Source organism: Brachyhypopomus gauderio, chromosome 9, assembly GCF_052324685.1.
Source record: "Brachyhypopomus gauderio isolate BG-103 chromosome 9, BGAUD_0.2, whole genome shotgun sequence".
NCBI lineage: Eukaryota > Metazoa > Chordata > Actinopteri > Gymnotiformes > Hypopomidae > Brachyhypopomus > Brachyhypopomus gauderio.
Window position 1 is genome coordinate 5,386,166 of NC_135219.1, and position 18,143 is coordinate 5,404,308.

The 18,143-nt window shown below is 41.3% G+C and overlaps 2 protein-coding genes across 2 annotated transcripts; both read left to right on the forward strand.

The window, feature by feature from the left end:
• Positions 1-1,787: 1,787 nt before the first annotated feature.
• On the forward strand, positions 1,788-2,813 carry LOC143522444 (trace amine-associated receptor 4-like). Its single transcript, XM_077016163.1, has one exon. It carries the CDS (start codon positions 1,788-1,790, stop codon positions 2,811-2,813), a length of 1,026 nt encoding a protein of 341 aa, XP_076872278.1.
• Positions 2,814-7,317: 4,504 nt separating this feature from the next.
• Positions 7,318-8,364, forward strand: LOC143523640 (trace amine-associated receptor 13c-like). The gene has a single exon (XM_077018198.1). The coding sequence runs from the start codon at positions 7,318-7,320 to the stop codon at positions 8,362-8,364; it is 1,047 nt and encodes a 348-aa protein (XP_076874313.1).
• The last annotated feature ends 9,779 nt before the right edge of the window (positions 8,365-18,143 follow it).

Sequence of the window (18,143 nt, forward strand, 5' to 3'; positions counted from 1 at the left end):
TCCAGTCGTGAAATTTTCTTGCTCCTAAATATTCCACAGTCAACTGTTTGTATTATAAGAAAATGAAAGTTTTTGGGAATGATAGCAACTCAGCCACGAAATGGTAGGCCATGAAATCTGATGGAGCAGGGTCATCGGATGCTGATGCACATAGTGCAAAGAGGTCACCAACTTTCTGCAGAGTCAATCACTACAGACATCCAAACTTCATGTGGCCTTCAGATTAGCTCAAGAACTGTGTGCATTGAGCTTCATGGAATGGGTTTCCATGTTCCAGCAGCTGCATGCAAGCCATACATCACCAAATGCAATGGAAAGCATCGGATGCAGTGGTGTAAAGCATGCCGCCACTGGACTCTAGTGCAGTGGAGACACGTTCTCTGGAGTGACAAATCCCGCGTCTCCATCTGGCAATTTGATGCACGAGTCAGGGTTTAGCACCTGCCAGGAGAACGGTACTTGTCTGACTGAATTGTGCAAAGTATAAAGTTTGGTTGAGGGGCGATTATGGTGTGGGGTTGTTTTTCAGGAGCTGGGCTTGGCCCTTTAGTTCCAGTGAAAGGAACTCTGAATGCTTCAGTATACGAATACATTTTGGACAATTCCATACTCCCAACTTTGTGGGAACAGTTTCTAGCTGGCCCCTTCCTCTTCCAACATGACTGTGCGTCAGTGCACAAAGAGGTCCATAAAGACATGGATGGCAGAGTCTGGTGTGGATGAATTTGACTGGCCTGCACAGAGTCCTGACCTGACCTGAATTAGAGCAGAGACATAGAGCCAGGCCTTCTCGCCCAACATCAGTATGTGACCTCACAAATGCGCTTCTGGAAGAATAGTCAAAAACACTCCTAAACCTTGTGAACAGCCTTCACAGAAGAGTTGAAACTGTTCTAGCTGCTGTATATATATATATATATATATATATATATATATATATATATATATATATATATATATATATATATATATATATAGAAGATTTTGGCGCTAAGCAAGGAAATTATCCTAAACTGGTCAATGTTCTCAGACCTTTCCTCTTTTGGTATGTACAATCCCTCAGCATATCTCCATGACTGGGCTACCTTCCCTCTCCTCCAGATCACCTTTAAGATAGATAGATAGATAGATAGATAGATAGATAGAGTTACAGGATAGATAGATAGAGTTACAGTTTCTGCTGTAACTCTATCTATCTATCTAGTAGTAGTTTTCCATTTTGACTTGCAAGAAAAAATATTACAGGCACATGCTTGGCTAACTGGCTTAGCAAAGCAGGATTAATATGTAATTCTGTAAACAGCAGTTACTTGGCAATGAAAAATAATTTCCTAAATTATAGTTTATATCAATTTTTAGTAGTTGCCTCTGTGCCTTTAACGTTGTCACTGATGATGATTTTAATACATCGCTAAGCATAAACAATAAAGCAAATATAAAAATAAAAAACATAAGGAGATCATTCAATATTTGGTGAGGGATTAGGTAGCTCATTTGTGATTGATCTTGCTCAGCTTCCAGTTGTAATGAATTCATGTTATAAGCATTTCTATTGGAAAAGGGGTGCTGCTGCTTAATGAGCTGAATGTATATAAACCAGCATGGAGCAGTGCAGTGGATTTGTCTGTTTAATTGGTGGCTATTAGTGGCTTGTCTGCAAGCTGTCAAAAACATTTTACTGTTAATATTGACACTTGTATTTTGTTTACTTTTGGATGTTTTCAAACTGTCATACAATAACAAGGTAGCATTTTATTTTTCAGAAAAGGACACTTTGACTGGCTTGGATGGACATCCTCTTTGTGAATATATCTAAGAATGTGTATCTATGCTTCCCAAACCAACCTGACTCCTGCATCAGAACAGAGCGCTTATTTGCACTCAAAGAGGCCATGTATATCTTAATGCTGGCTGCTATTGTAATGACCGTGTTTGGCAATCTGCTAGTCATCATCACTATTTCTCACTTCAAACAGCTGCAGTCTCCAACTAACCTCATCATCCTCTCCCTGGCCCTGGTGGACTGTATGCTGGGCTGTCTGGTCATGCCCTTCAGTATGGTGCGATGGGTGGAAGGCTGCTGGCTCCTGGGTGAACATTTTTGTAAAATACATTCAAGTTTGGATATGACCCTGAGTATTGCTTCTATTCTGCATCTGTGTTTGGTATCTATTGATAGATATATTGCTATTTGTGACCCTCTGAGTTACAGGTTGAAGGCGACTAAGAACACTATTGCTATGTGTATTACTGTTATTTGGCTGTTTTCCTGTCTGTTTAGTTTTGGAATTGTTTTTTCTAAAGTAAATATTATGGGTTTGGACTCAACCAAGATAAATCCCTGTGCTGGAAACTGTGCTTTGATTTTTAATAAGGAATGGGGTATTATTGCTCCACTTCTTAACTTTTATATTCCAGGAACTGTAATGAGCTGTTTGTACCTCAAAATCTTCCATGTTGCAAGAAAGCATGCTAAAATATTATCTAATAGAACAACTGTAGTAGTGTGTCGTGAGATGAAAGGTCAGGTGTCGGAACAGAGAGAGAGGAAGGCAGCTACCACTCTGGGCATCGTTATGGGGGTGTTTATATTGTGCTGGCTGCCTTTCTTCCTTACCACTGTAATTGAACCATTCATTGGCTTCTCAACCCGCCTGGATGTTTTTGATGCTCTGGTCTGGTTTGGGTACTTTAATTCTATGTTTAATCCACTAATTTATGGATTTTTCTATCCCCACTTCCAGAAAGCATTTAAGATAATTATTTTAAGATATATTTTCCACATAAAAAATTCAAGCAAGTTAGTACTTTGATTCTGCTATGTAAACTTTTTAAAGCCATGAACATAATGCAATTATGTGACATTTGTCATCCTGTACTTATCAAATGATCACTGTAAATGTATAAACATTTATTATTAAACATTTGATTTATAAACATTGCTACATATATCTGTCATGAGCAAGGGAAATGGTTACAGGAATCAGTTTTGGCTTGAACCCTAATCTAACGTAATCAAATCTAGTACACCTGGTTCTAATATTAAGACACTATTGAAAGGCCTGACTGGTGTTAGACTAGGTTGGGACTAAACTCAGCTGGGCAGTACATCACCAGGACCAGATTTAGGCACCCGAATTTAGAGGAAACATTCACATTTAGCACATCAAGTAGAGGAACTTAATTTCATAAATAAATACTTGAAGCAACTGTTAAGCAAAGATGTGATATAAATGTGTAGTGTGTGTTATATTGATAAAGCACAACTGAAATAATACAGAGAACAATGAGCTGATGTCTTCAAAAGCTTTATTGTCCTGAGAAAGGCACATATACTAGGAGCATACGGTTAAAATCCTTCCCCATAGAATAGGGAAAAGTGTGTCCTTAGCCAGGTGAGGAACAAACTTTAAAACAGTAAGGAAGACACAGACCCATCTGTGTCATAGTTATTATTTATTATGCAAAATATCGTATAATTTGTGGTTTATACTATAATTAATTAATTAATGAAGAAGCTTATTTAGGTGATGTTACTTTGAACACATGCAAAGCATACTTCAAAAGTCAGACTGATACCCATATACACAAAGTTTATATTTTTCATTGTGTGAACAAATTTGAAAAGCATAGACATTTGTTCTAGTTAAAAAATGTTGTCATAACCAAGATTTTGTCTTTGAATGGTGCCAACACAACACATAGCTTGGTTTCTTGGTTTGTTCAGCTTGGCACTTATGTGTGCCACTAATTACAATTAATGTTGGGAAGACACATTAGCAATATCAGAAACATATTTACATATTGTAACGATCTGAGCAATGCAGAGCATGGAGGTGGACACAAACGCTGAGGAGAGCGAGATTTATTAATGGGAATTCCATAGGCAGAGTTGTAATCATAAGCAGAGGTCATAACAGACAGGCAGTCTGAACATGAAATATAAACAGGCATACTAACACAGGAATAAAACGAACGAGGCAGGGAACAAGAACAGGGAGTAAAACCACGGAGACCGTAAATACCAGATGGCAGCGAAGACAGAACACCAATTCACAAAATATCCGACAACCGACATGGGAGACACAGGGACTATAAATACACAGAACTGGACTAGACACAGGTGAAGACAATGACGACATGGGCGTGGCAGATGAGGGGAAATCATGGAGACAGACAAGCAGGGCGGGATCAAGGAGCAGGGAAACCGGAGCATATATAGACCTGTCCTTTACAAAGACAATTAACCTGTATCAGGTATATCTGGTCAGGTATATCCTGTTGAGGAAAAGGTAGGTAATGCCATTTTGTAGAAACCAGCAACCCCATAAAATTAAATAGCTTTCTATGGCAATAAAATGAACCTGTCATCCACTGTCCTCTACGGTACCTTGTCGATTTGGTACAGGGCCGGCGCCACGGGGGGGCGATTGTGTCCTGCCCCCTCAATGTAAATAATAAGACCCATTTATTTTACAGCAATCGCTACATGGCGCCCCCTCGGCCGCTCAACAATCGTTACACGCCACCCCCCGCTCAACAAACAACTTACGTTCGCCACCCCGAAATTTCCTGACGCCCCCTCACTGTATATGTTCTGGCGCCAGCCCTTATTTGGTACCACAGTTGCTGTGCCTAAATGAGTTACTGGCCTTTCTGTGACTTAGTGGTAACTGCCCAGAACTCTTCACACTTAAAACAAGTTATGCAGCCAGCCAGTGGCATGCACAGACATTTTGGGGGGCAAGTGCTCAGGGGAAAAAGGGGCACTTTTTAGCGCACGTGGAAAAAAATTATAATTATATAATTATTTTAAAAATTATACGCACATGAAATGAAATTTGACTTTTATTTGTAACATTCTCTAAGTGTGAGTTTTCAATGGAAAAAAGTCACACAATCAACCGATAAAATCCATATCCAATATTAACTATATACAGTCCTTGTTAAGTCCTTCGGTTAACTTCTGTTTACCCTCCACTGTCTGCAGGCCTTGTTGCATATATTTTGCAATTAGTAAATCAATATAGGCCTACAATTAAGACAGTAAAAAGACCAAAAAGTATGAAAAGGAGTTATAGGCTACTGAGTGTTGTCATTAAATGAATGCAGATGAGCGTTTTTCACAGTTAATGGGGAACTTCCCATTTCTTTTTTCACAAATGGGTTAATTTATGTTGCCTAACAAAACCTATACAACAGAAGACGTTCAGCTTAACACATAGATTTGCAAACTCTACCTTAATTATTTGTATGTGGTCATCCTCACGTTATCTATCATTGATTTGGGCTAGAGCGACTAGTTTATCAGGTGACCAGTCGGCTAAAAATGCTTAGTAGTTTGGTGCTGTATGAGACATTTTACTGCACAAAAAAATGATTTCACATTGGGCTTAGAGGGCAAACGGTACGATTTTACTTGATGTGTATGTGACCTGGCTGGTGGGGCACGTAAGAAGAAGCCCATCTGTGACCGTGCGTGTTGTGCTGAAGACTTTTATTTGTAACATTCTCTAAATGTGAGTTTTCAATGGAAAAAAGTCACACAACTAACTGATAAAATCCATAGGAAGACACGCTTCCTTCCACTCGCTGAACTGAACTGCTGCTGCAGCGCATCTGGTGTGACAAAGGAAGAGAGGTCGGGTGTGTGCGAGGTGGTGGCTCATTGTTGAAACATTGTTGAAAGGCATTGTTTTTAATCGCTCAGGTTTTCAAAATATCATTTCAAACCGACCTCAGTAAAATGTTAATAATAATAATAATAATAATAATAATAATAATAATAAAAACCATTTTTAAAAAGTTTCAAGTTTCAGGGCACTTTTGTTGATAAAGGGCAGAGTTGGTGGTGCTTTAGCACCACCTAATGTCTATGTCTGCACGCCAAGCCAGCAGCATATTGTGACAGGAGTAGAGAACCACATATATAAGATGCAGGAAGGTGGCAGTTGCTTTGTGGATCCTTAATGGAGCACCATGGTCAAAGTCAAAGTCAAATTTATTTATATAGCATTTTTTACAACACATGTTGTTAAATGGCAGCTTTACAATCGTATGGGTCCAGATCCCTAATGAGCAAGCCAGAGGCGACAGTGGCAAGGAAAAACTCCCTAAGGTGGCAGGGATTAGGAAAAATCCTTGGGTGGACCAAGACTCAAAAGGGAACCAATCCGCCACTGCAAAATGGAAATGGAAAAAGGCAGCCTTAGCAACGTTGCATATATGTGTGTCAATGAAAGATCCGCATCAACAGTGACACATAAGCTTTTTAAAGTAGATTTAGGTAGCTTTAAGTGTTACTGAAATTCCTTAATGGTCTTTCATCATGCCTACATCAACATTACAGTTACCTTTTATTATCTAATGTAATCATTTACCTTAAATAGTTCATCAAGAATAACCAACATTTTGGCAAGTAGACCTATACATGTTCTCTCACTGAAGATAGATAGGGTAACAACATGTGCTAAACTAGCTAGCCTTGGGCAGGCTGCAAAGGACACTAGGATCTAGTGGAGGACTGTCCCAAACCAATAGTGAAACTGTAATTAAGGCTATCAGTCTCCTGGAGGATGAGGTCTCTCAAACAGGTTCTGACTTTAACTCCTGTGGGGCATGGTACGGCCGAAAAGTGACAGAAAAACTCCAATCCCCATTAATGGACTTGTTTAGATTTTTATATGTACTAATTTGTTTATCTCTTTGGATTTTAAGTCTTGCATTTATTACCTGCATTTTAAAGTTTTTCATATTTACAGTGTGTCTGTCATAATATCCATTCTTGAATTAGCCCAAAATATACCCTATATGTCCGTTCCTTTTATTTGTTAGACTCTGCAAGAATACTGTTTTCACTGAATTACACAGGCAACAACAATGGACAAGGCTGGTGAGCTGATTTAATATTATATTAAACAATAAATGAAACATCATAATAATGTGTGTATAAATCTGGCAATACTGTATGTATAGTCTACACTTATTTCATGTTTCATGCTGTACTACTATGTTTAACATGGTAGGCTATGTACTGTACATATTTCACCATTTGTGCTAATCAAAGTTGTATATGTATAGATAGATATCTATTTAGTTTCATAACACCCTGTTCAAGGCTCAGCTAACGATAAGAGAGTTGTTATTGGACAATGATCTCCCAGGGGGTGTCTTCCCTTACAGATCAAGAAAGTATAAGTTCTAGCAATTGTCAAAGTGGGGATCATTCCACACATCATGCTCTGAAATTGCAGAAAAGTCTGCAATCTTTTTTTGTTTTGCATCTCAATTCAATTTAATGTGAAGGAAGACTATATGATGCTGGAATCAACAAATTCATCTTTAATGGATGCAGCAGATTTGAAGAACTACTGTTATCCTGAATCGAATGCCTCATGTCAGAAAAACCCTTACAACATGGGAGCCCAAATTGTGTTATATGTCTTACTTGGACTGGCGATGACAGTGACCATTCTGGGGAATTCTGTGGTCATCATCTCCATAGCTCATTTCAAGCAGCTTCACACACCCACAAACATACTGGTTATGTCTTTAGCGCTGGCGGACCTACTGCTGGGCCTGACTGTTATGCCATTCAGCACGATCAGATCTGTGGATGGTTGCTGGTACTATGGTGAAACCTTTTGTTTACTGCACTCTAGTTGTGACATGTTTCTCACCTCTGTGTCTATTTTTCACCTGATTTGCATTGCCACAGATCGACATCAAGCTGTGTGCCATCCACTTCAGTACCCTTCAAGAATAACGATACCCATTGCATGGCTAATGGTAGCTATGAGTTGGATTACAGCTGCAGTATATTCTTATAGTCTCCTATATTTAAAAGGAAATGTCCAAAGTTTAGATGAGCTAATTGAATCATTATATTGTTTGGGAAGATGTGATCTTCTTTTCAATGCCATGTGGGGGGCTGTGGATACATTAATAGCTTTCCTTTTGCCATGCTCTGTGATGGTTTGCTTGTATGCTCAAATTTTTTTTGTTTCAATGAAGCATGCAAAAAAAATTGAGGACACAAAACAGAAATGCAGAAATGAGGTGAACATAACCAAGCTTGTAAAACATGAAAACAAAGCAGCAAAAACACTCGGGGTTGTTGTGGGTTCATTCATCTGTTGCTGGATGCCCTTTTTTATTAACTCTCTAATTGATCCTTATATTAACTTCTCAACACCTGCAGTTCTTTTTGATGTTTTTGTCTGGTTGGGTTATATTAATTCAACTTTAAACCCAATCATATATGGCCTCTTCTACCCATGGTTCAGGAAATCTCTGTATCTCATAGTGAATTTAAGAATTTTTTCACCTCAATCCTCTGACACAAATGTTTTTTCTGTAGTTTGAAAAAGTTTGAATTGTTCCAAACCATGTCAAAAGTTTTTAAAATAATTTATATAAGGTATTAAAGTTATAAATTAACCAAATGTTAAATAAATAATGGCATATTAATAAAACATCTGCATGACCAGTCTGTATTTCCCCATGAACTAACTGCAGAAGACATCTTCTGCAACAGAATCCAGACGATTTAGTGCAGAAATTATTTTTGTATACAAAATTATTTTTGTATGTTGAGAGTAAACAATAAGCAGCATGATGCTAACATCACAGATAAGAGTAGACAACATAAGCTAACCAATCAGCATATTCGTGTTTATCGTAAATAGATGTTAATGACATAGGGAGATGTACATAAATACATTTCAAGTAAATGTAAATATCAAGTAAAAGTATCTTATTTTGAAAAATGTTTTATCAAATTAAAAATATTTTTGTAGAATAATTTTAGAGGGGGTTTATGTGATAAGCAGTTTAATCTCTAAAGTGTGCCATTAACTAGTAGTTAGGTTTTTAATTGCCCATATTTAGGAACAGATCCATGTCCTGGTTTCATTTACCCATGCTGACTAGTAACTGAAATCTTAGGTATTATTTCATAAAAAACAAACACTGCCAGGAATGGCATGTATTAAATGAACTTAAATAAAGTCCTGAAAGGATCATGATTAACTAGTCTTGTGTAAATTAAAAGAAAGGTCCTGAATAGGCTCAATTGAGTCAGTATTATTTTCATCCCCTCTGCATACTCTACCATTAGCGATTCTGACCTGAATGCTATTAATATGTTCATGTACAAGCTCAATATTAAAATGCACTGTTGCCCAGAGGGAGAAGGGTTTCTCTTGTGAATCTGTCTCCAAGAGATTTTTCTTGTCATATGGTCTTTGGCTTAGCTTTTAGGGGTCTAGAGCTACATGTTTATAAAGCTGCTTTGTGACATCATATGTTAAAATAACTGTAACGCGAGGAAGGCAGGCAGGACCAGGCGAGTGCGTTGTGTCACACATGTACACTTAATGTTGGCGCAAATAGTGCATATCAACATAGAACACCGAAAGACAAATGTAGTATATAGTTTCAAACAAAGACGAGCACGGGACGCTGCGCAAATGAACATTAAATAGACAAACCATATAAGCCCCAAGTGAACACAAGATTAGCCACAGGTGAGACCGATGAACATGCTCCCACATACACGGGCATAACCAGACGTAGACAACATGAACACATGCCCAAAAGGAGGGGTCCCCAGCTGTTCCGTAACAGAGCCCCCCACCAGGGGCCCACTCCTCCCGGAGTGCCCAGCGTAGCTGGAAAGCCCCGGACCTACACCAACAGGCAGATCTGGAGCAGTCAGAACCGCAAGCCTCAGGAATCATCATCCCCAACGGCGAGGCCTGCTGCGGAGTCCTTTAGAACACCCTCCCCGGGAAGACAGGGGAAAACACATTAGACAACACAGTCACATTCACAAACACACACACAGGAACAAAGAAAACGAGCGGCACAAGAGGGAAAAGGGGATTTGAATAAACACCGGGATAGATACACATACACACAGAGACTGGCACCCATAAAAACAGGCGTCCCGCTTGTCGAGTGTGGCCAGGGGAGAGAAACCCCCCAAATCCGCAGGCAACGCATAGGTGGAGTTCCTCCTGTCCTCAGGATAGCTCTTCCACCACATGCAATGCCGGTAGATGCTTCCGGGATATCGCGACAGCAGTCCTCGTGGTGGACGCGCTTGCAGTCCCTCTGGGCGTCACGGAGAGGACGCGCCTGCTGACGCGCATTGGGCACTCCTCAGGGCGCCTCGGGAGGGACCCAGAATATATCCGGTGACTCCCTCGCAGAACCAGTCCTCGGTCATGCCTCCTGAGGCCGCGTAGATGTACCCCCCACCCTATACATTGGTTCCTCTTCCTCTGAGGCCTCCGTGCTCTGTGACATAGCCTCCTTCGAGGCTTGGCACCGCAAACAATCCATACTGCTCCCCTCAGAGGGGGAAAGAGGAACGTCCTCATATCGATACCCCCCTCCCGACTTCACGGTCACGTCCGAGTACACTGACGGGAGAGGGCTGATTTCCTCCTCACCCTCGCTGTAGTACTCGATGGGGGGCAAACACATGGATGGAGAGGGGCTGGCATCTTTGCCCTCTTCACCATAGTACTCAGTGGGGTTCGAGCACATAGACGGAGGAGGGCTGAACTCCTCCTCGCCCTCACTGTAGTACTCTGTGAGAGCGGAGTACATGGACGGAGAGGTGCTGGCTCTACAGTCCGTCTCCTCCCCTGAGTATTCAGAGGGAGGCGGGCTCTCCTCCTCTTCCGACTCCTCACTCTCAAAATCAAACTCGAGAGGTGTCAAGTCCCACACTCCTGCACACACCACCAACGGGTCCTCAGTACCTTCCTCCAGGTATGTCAGGGCAGAGAATTCCCCCATCAGTGCATGGAGTCCTTCTCTCCATCTTGGAAAAACAAGTCCTCTCTCCTCTCCTCCTCATCCTCTCGAGCACGCCCAGGGGAAGATGCATGATGCCATTTACTCTTCTTCTTCCCCTTCTTCGCTCGAGAGACGTATCCTGACATTTGGTGTATGTACCTAGTTTCTGACAGAACAGAGCCCATATGCGGGAAGTGAAATGGGCCCCGCAGTCAGATACAATCTCTTCAGGTAAGCCAAAGATACGAAAGACAAAGGCAAAAATAGCCTCTGCTGCCTCCATAGTGGTAGGCAGTTTGAAAAAAGGGGATGATGAGATATGGGGAGAGGGTGTAGTTCCCCTGCCAGCAATGAGCGGGAAGTGCATGACACACAGGGCAGGCCAGCACGAACTAGCATATGCCGTCGTGGAGAGATGGCCACCAGTGTTTCTTTGCATCTAGATGGATGGTACGTGAATTACCAGGGTGCCCCACACTGGGGGAGGTATGTATTATACGCAGTTCACTCCTGGGTCATTCCATGTCAAATCAATCAATATTTGGATTGGTCCCCGCTTGACCACCTCAGAATCCCTTCAAACTTTCCCCATTTGTAGGCAGATATGTTTCATGGAATAAGTATTTCTGTTCCGTTTGAATGTGAATATCTCTAAAGCTATTACAGCTAGAAGGCTGAAATTTTTTGTATGTTTAGAAAATTGTATACTTGTAATTTATGTACTTTCTGGTGCTGTAAGTTGTGTTGTGTCAATAGAAAGAATTCCCAAAGTTGAAAAAAAAATCCAACTTTCAGAGTCATTTTCACCTGTCATTATCTCATGGATGGAGTAGAAGAAGGCTGATCTATGTTTTATGTTTCAAAGTACTTCCAGTGGCAATGTTGAGTATGTGGTCCAGTTTTTGCACAATTTGCTGTCAAATATCCGATTTCACACATACGGTACCCTTGTTTGGACACTGATTCCCAAAATATACTTTGATATGTGCTGATTATATGGTAGAAAAATTGGAATGGCCTTTTTTGATATAGTGGTTCATTCATAGGCAGAAGTTCATTCGTACAGTCCCAAGGTCTATGAGGAGGTAGCTGACTAGTAGTTTCTTCTTTACTGAAGTCAGAGAGAACCTCTTGATAGGAATAATACTCAGATCAGGAGATTCAGTGCTTTCTACAAATGTGGATAGTAACAGGAGGTGCATGCATTGTGGCAAGCAGAAGAGACTCCATGTAACTAACTAGCAGTCTCTCCAGGAAATCTGAGGATTATGTAGAGCTAGCCAGGGAATGCCTAAAATCATGCGATCGTGGGACATGGGTAGGAGAAAGAACAGAATTTCTTCTTTGTGGAAGAGCCCGATCTTTAGAGTAATGGGAATGGTTTGGTGACGGATTAGACCACCACCAATAGGTTGGTCATTCGGAGAGTTGACACGTAATGGTGGCTGTACTTGGACCAAGGGGATGTCTAGGAGGTGAGCTAGCTCTTTTTCTAAAAAGTTACCCGCAGCGCCAGAGTCAATGAGAGCTGCCAGAAGACTGCTTTTCTCTTTCCATTCCATGAGAGAACAACTTGGAGGTTAAACTGGCTATTCCTTATAGAGAGAAGGAAAAAGTTCTTATATTAGTAGGCGGCATGTATCAAGTCCCCGGACAAAGCGCTCAGGCAGGGCAGTGATTGCAGAAGTGGCCTCTCTACATGGTACAGGCATAATTCCTCGTTAATCCTCCTAGCTTTCTCCTGGGGGCTTACGGGGGCCCTTCCCAGTTGCATGGGCTCTCCGGAGTCCAACAAGGGACCTCTTTAGGCATGGAGGCAGTGGGCTCCATCCCAGATGAATTCGCAGGATGAGAGGCAGGGCGATGTGATTGTAGCAGTTTATCTATGGAAATCACAGTTTAGATGAAGTCAGCTAAAGAGGATGCTTCTCCAGCTAAATCTGTAATTCCTTTCTTAGACCCCTTCGGAATAATGTATTTAATGAGATCTTACTGCGGTGTGTCTCCCCTGATGCATTTCGCACAACACAGTACTGACGTCTCTCCCTGAAGCAGGGTGATCGAACACAGCTTTGAACATAGTGTAAAACTGAGCTTCGGCAACAAGGAAGGATCCTGGCTATCCCATAATGCAGTTCCCCATGCCCCAGCCTCCCCAGTGAGGTGTGATGATACAAAATTAATCTTACCCTGATCCATCTGAAACTGGGCCGAGTGATGAGAGAAATATATCAAACATTGCATAGGAAGTTCCGACAGCGAGTTGGAGAACCATCATACCTTTCTGGAATGGACGTAGGTAGTGGAAACAAAACCGGGAGGATCAAATGCACTAGGGGTTGCACCGATGAACCTTCCGTGAGTCTCCAAATGGTTTTTCTAAGTTCAGCAATGACGGCATCCTGTTGGACCAGGCGTGCTTGCATTTCCGCTGGATCCATTGAGGCAAAGTATTCTGTAATGCTGGAAGGAAGCCACAACACCAGAGGATCCAAGTGCAGAAAGGTAAGTTTATTTTCTAGTTCTGTGTTACCGAGAGCCTCCACTCAGGCATGTGGGTCTGTAACAGCTAGGCCAAAGGCATCAGGGTAGGGAGAGAGGGAGAGACTCTGAGGACTCACGAAAGGTACACAAAGTGAGTTGGGCAGCGTCCAATTCCTAGGGGCAGGCAGTTCTCGCAAGCTAAGGGAGAAGCAGAGGTCGGTACACAGGAGAACAAACAGAAGATAATGCTCGGTAGAGGATATAGTCAACAATACATCGCAGAGAGGTAGAGATAGGTGGGCATTTATATAGGACTGGAAAGATAATGAGACAGGTGACAGTTTGTATTCTGGCGATTTGGAACGTGGAGGGCAAGGCACACCACTAGAGGGTGTTAGGGAGTCTACACGGGAAGCGGGATGTGTGTGAGACATGACAACCAGCATGGCGTGTATTAGGTTGTTTTCGATGGAGTAGACCATGACAATGGAACGTGACTCTGGAGAAGGGAAGCACCTAATAAGGATTGTGTGATAGATGGGCTATCCCAGGCTTTAGGACCCTGTGGCTGTTCGATGTGAAATCTGGTAATCATGATAGCTTATTGCTAGTTCTGTTGTCTTCCTTTTTTTAAGTTCACATTTTTTTATTAAGCACTTATTTATTCGAGTGGATGTGCCCAAGCAAAGAGTAGTTCTGTCTGTTTGGTTGATTTATTAAAAGAAAGTCAGACTTTTCTATAGTTGGTGAGCCAATGAGAGTTTCCTAATCTCACTGTGACGAAAGCTACTGCAAGAGACGGTGCTTGACCCCATAATACAACCGGATTTGGCATGGTCTCCCATCATATTTGATGTCAAATGCAAGGTTGTGTTCTCATCGCTTATGCGGTCAGTTCAGTAGATGGAGATTTTGGCTGGTTTTTAGGATTTGCATTGATTAATGTATTTATTGAAGAGACTTCAAGATTATCATTTGTAGGTGCAATGATGAGACTGGAATGGCAGTGATTATGGGGACTATGATTATGCAGGACTAGATAGTGAATTTTTTTACCACTTCTAAGTGTAAACTACAGACTAGGAGTGTCAGTGGACACCGTCTCTGGTAACATGGAACATCACTTCTTTTGTTTGTAAATGGTCTGATTAAGACTAGGGTGGGGATACTCACAAGTCCCAGTTTGAGGACCACTCAGTTGGACTTGATCCCACTGAACAAGTGGATTTTTTCAAAAAGACTGAGTCTCACTGAGAGACCATAGGTCTGAAAAACACTCAATATTATGTGTATATGACTAGAGAGGACAGTCTCCAACAGCACTGTCCTATAGCTTGGCTGGTTCAACCGCATCAATTGCCTGCTCTTCTACCAGCTCCACACACCTTCCACAGCCTCAATTATTATTATCCAGATAGGCAGTACAACACTAACCAAAAAGTTCAGCCACAGTATAAATAATGTCTGTTACTCAAGCGAAATCAGACAATCCTTTTGCATAATCTTACGTGCATTGAATTTAATCCTCTGTGTGTCTTGCGCTGCATCTGCTCGTCATTCATTCCATCCGCTGGAAGGCTTCCTTCTCAAAGTGCCTCCAGTGTGTTCACTCGCCAAGCCCCTTTCCTCATTTTACCATGTCTCCTTTGTAGGTACCATGCTGAACCAGCAGGTGGTGACACCACCACAAGCAAGACAGAGGGTGTGTATAACACACGTGAAATTCAGGTGTTTAAGTACCTTGATCAGAAGAACATCTCTCTTTCTCTCTGGTTTGCCCTGCATCAAGGTTAGACATTTTAAGAGAGGCGGTGCCATCTCTCTGTGGTTTTCTCCATTCAGAGTGACAATCAGCTCATCAATGTTACCACGGCAACAGATTACCCAAACTACTTCTATCAAGCTTGCAATGGTGGTCACACGGACTGAAACAAAGGTGATAATTTTCCTCTGGTTAAACCATGGATGAGACTCATATTCCTGGAATTTATAGCTAGAAGGACGATTCCCAGTACACCTGGATCACGTCGTGTTTTGTCATGGAGGACGCCATGTTGGAAATTGATGCAAGATTAGTGTATATATTGTAGCAGTATTGGTTAATTATGGATTATTATAAAGGGCACCATCCTTTTCAGGGAAATGTGTTTTTGATAATGGGAACAGTTGAAATAATGTTATATCAGTTATGGCTTAGTGGGTTTATTCAACCCCTAACTTTATCATTAATCTTGTCATCACAGTGCAGGTGTCATTACTTTTATTTAATCCTAATGCTGGAATGGTTTAATTCTAGGTGAATGAGCCGCTTCACCAGAGGGGTAAGGTGGCATACATTCACATCCAAATACTGTCACGTTGAGGACCCCGGCCCCTCCCTTTTGGGCGTGTGTTTACGTTGTCCACGTGCTTTGTCTGCGTCAGTGGATCTCCGTGGTTATGGTTATGTCGTGTGATAATCTGTCTCACATGTGACTCGTCTCGTAATCACGTGGGGCTAATGTGGTTTGTCTATTTAATGTGCGCTCGAGCAGTGTCCTGTGCTCGTCGTTGTCTAAGTCTACACGTTGTGTGTGTGCTTCATTCAATGTTACTCGTGCGCTATTGCGCAATAAGTGTGAAGATTAAAAGTGACGTCTGTCGAAAACAAGGATTCTGTGTCTCGTCCGTCGCCGACCCATGAACGTCACAAATACAAGTCACTTAGTGTTCAGACAGTATAGACACAGAATTTTGCCTGGGCATTTAAGTTTAGTCCAGAGTTCTGGTGATACAAATAATTATAAGCTGGCCAAAGAGGCAGATGCTTAATAATAGGACCATGGCCAGATGGCCTTATATTCTTCACAGAGGATAATGATACTTCCTCAGGTTAGAATGATGTCAAACTTGGTCCTTGGACTGGTCTTGAAGAGCTACTTCCTGTCACGTTACATCCCAGGGCCCCTCCAATTGGGCATGTGTAGGTGTAGTCTACGTCTGGTTACATCCATATGTGTATTTCCTTGGGTGTGTGGTTCAATGTGAGTGGGTTCATCCGTCTCACCTGTGGCTTGTCCTGTCATCATTTGGGGCTACTTTAGTTAATCTGTCCCATGCTCGTCTTTGGCTGAAATGTTGCGCTTTGTGTGTATGTTTATTGTAAGCTATCTGCACTATTCAGATAAGAATAAACCTACGTGTATGAAAGTGCACTTGCTTCATCGTCCTGTTATATGGGTGTTTTCAGTCTTGCAAGACTGTAAGTGGAAGTTGCAAGATGGTGAGACTTTACAGTGTTTTTCCTTAGCACTATTCAATCGTATGGAAATAATTAAACAAAGTGCACCTACTGGCACGCCTAATGCTGATGTCTTGTTGCATAATCAATTCATTGAACATGTTCTTGCTGGTGCCCTTTGCAGGGAGTTGAAAAAGTTGGTGCATCGTCAGCCCATTGTCATGTTGTTGGAAGTTCGGGCAGAATGCATTTGGTGGGATCAAGAGGTATCCTAGGGGGCGTTAAAGCCCAAAGTCAGTCAGTTCCCGCATATGGCATTCAGTATGGGGTACTCAGGTAGAGGCAGGCGGTATAATACCTAGATACAAATTGGGGGAATAAAAAGAGATGTTGAAGCAGCAACAAGATCAGATTAATCAAATTATTATATTATTATTATATATTATATATATTATAATTATTATTTCCTCTCTGCTGCACCTAAAGCGATCGATCACCAGTGGTTGGCGCCAGAGCGAACTAGTAACTCATTGAATCATAGATGTAGATCAGAGATAAATGAACTTTTTTTTTTTTCAGCGTGAAAAATCAGATGTATGGCGTGTGAAGACAGTCAAATGCGTGTGTCTCACGCTCGTTGCGAATCGACAGGGCGCGAGGAAAACCTACCGAACATCCCTGACCTAACTTACAGCCAATGTTTACATTACAAACGTGTAAAAAGGACAGTTATATAATGCGCTGTCAATTGTGTCTGCCAAAACATATGGACATTTCAGATTACAAGATCTCAAAATCAAATTTGAGGAAACACGTTGCGATAAGATTGCTGTATATATAATTTTGTCTTCTTTGTGTAATGCTATATCTCTGTTACAACTGGAGGCATAATTTTGTATGATGTATTTATTAAATGTAACGCAGTGCAATACTAAAAACCATTTCAAACTCTGTGAGTGTACACACTAGCTATATATGATGATTAAGTTGAACTAAAGTTTGCTACAAATTGATTCAGTTGGCGTCAAGTTGTAGCTAAACGTATTGGCTGACAGTCTCCTCAGTTAGTGGCTTTGTGGAACACACTGACGTTACACAGGCTTAATAATTAGGAACAATCAAAAATACATATTATTTATAATAAATAATATTTATATATTATATTTATTTATAATAAATTATTTTTGTTATCATTAAAAGTCATTGTTTCCAGTAATTAAATTTTCCATGATGTAATTTATTGACACAAGACAGTACTCTGCATTTACTCACTACTTTTACTCAAATAAATTTTTGGATGCATACTTTTACTTTTACTTGAGTAAAATTTGGTTCAAGTAACAGTACTTTTACTTGAGTAAAATTGTTGAATACTCTACCAACCTCTGCCTATATCTGAAGCATACAATAGGGCGAAGTTGCATGGCAAGAGAGCTCAGTGTGTTCCTGGTGGCATCATGAAGGCCTGTAAGCTTCTCCAGCTTTGGTAAGTCAGCATAATGGAACAGTGTACATCCCTATTGTCACTGTGGGTACCAATGATGTGTTGCTTTATCCTCACACTCAGTTATGTACCTTGATGCTCAGGTCATTCATTCACCAAGAGGAGTTGCAGAAGTGCGGGCTATAG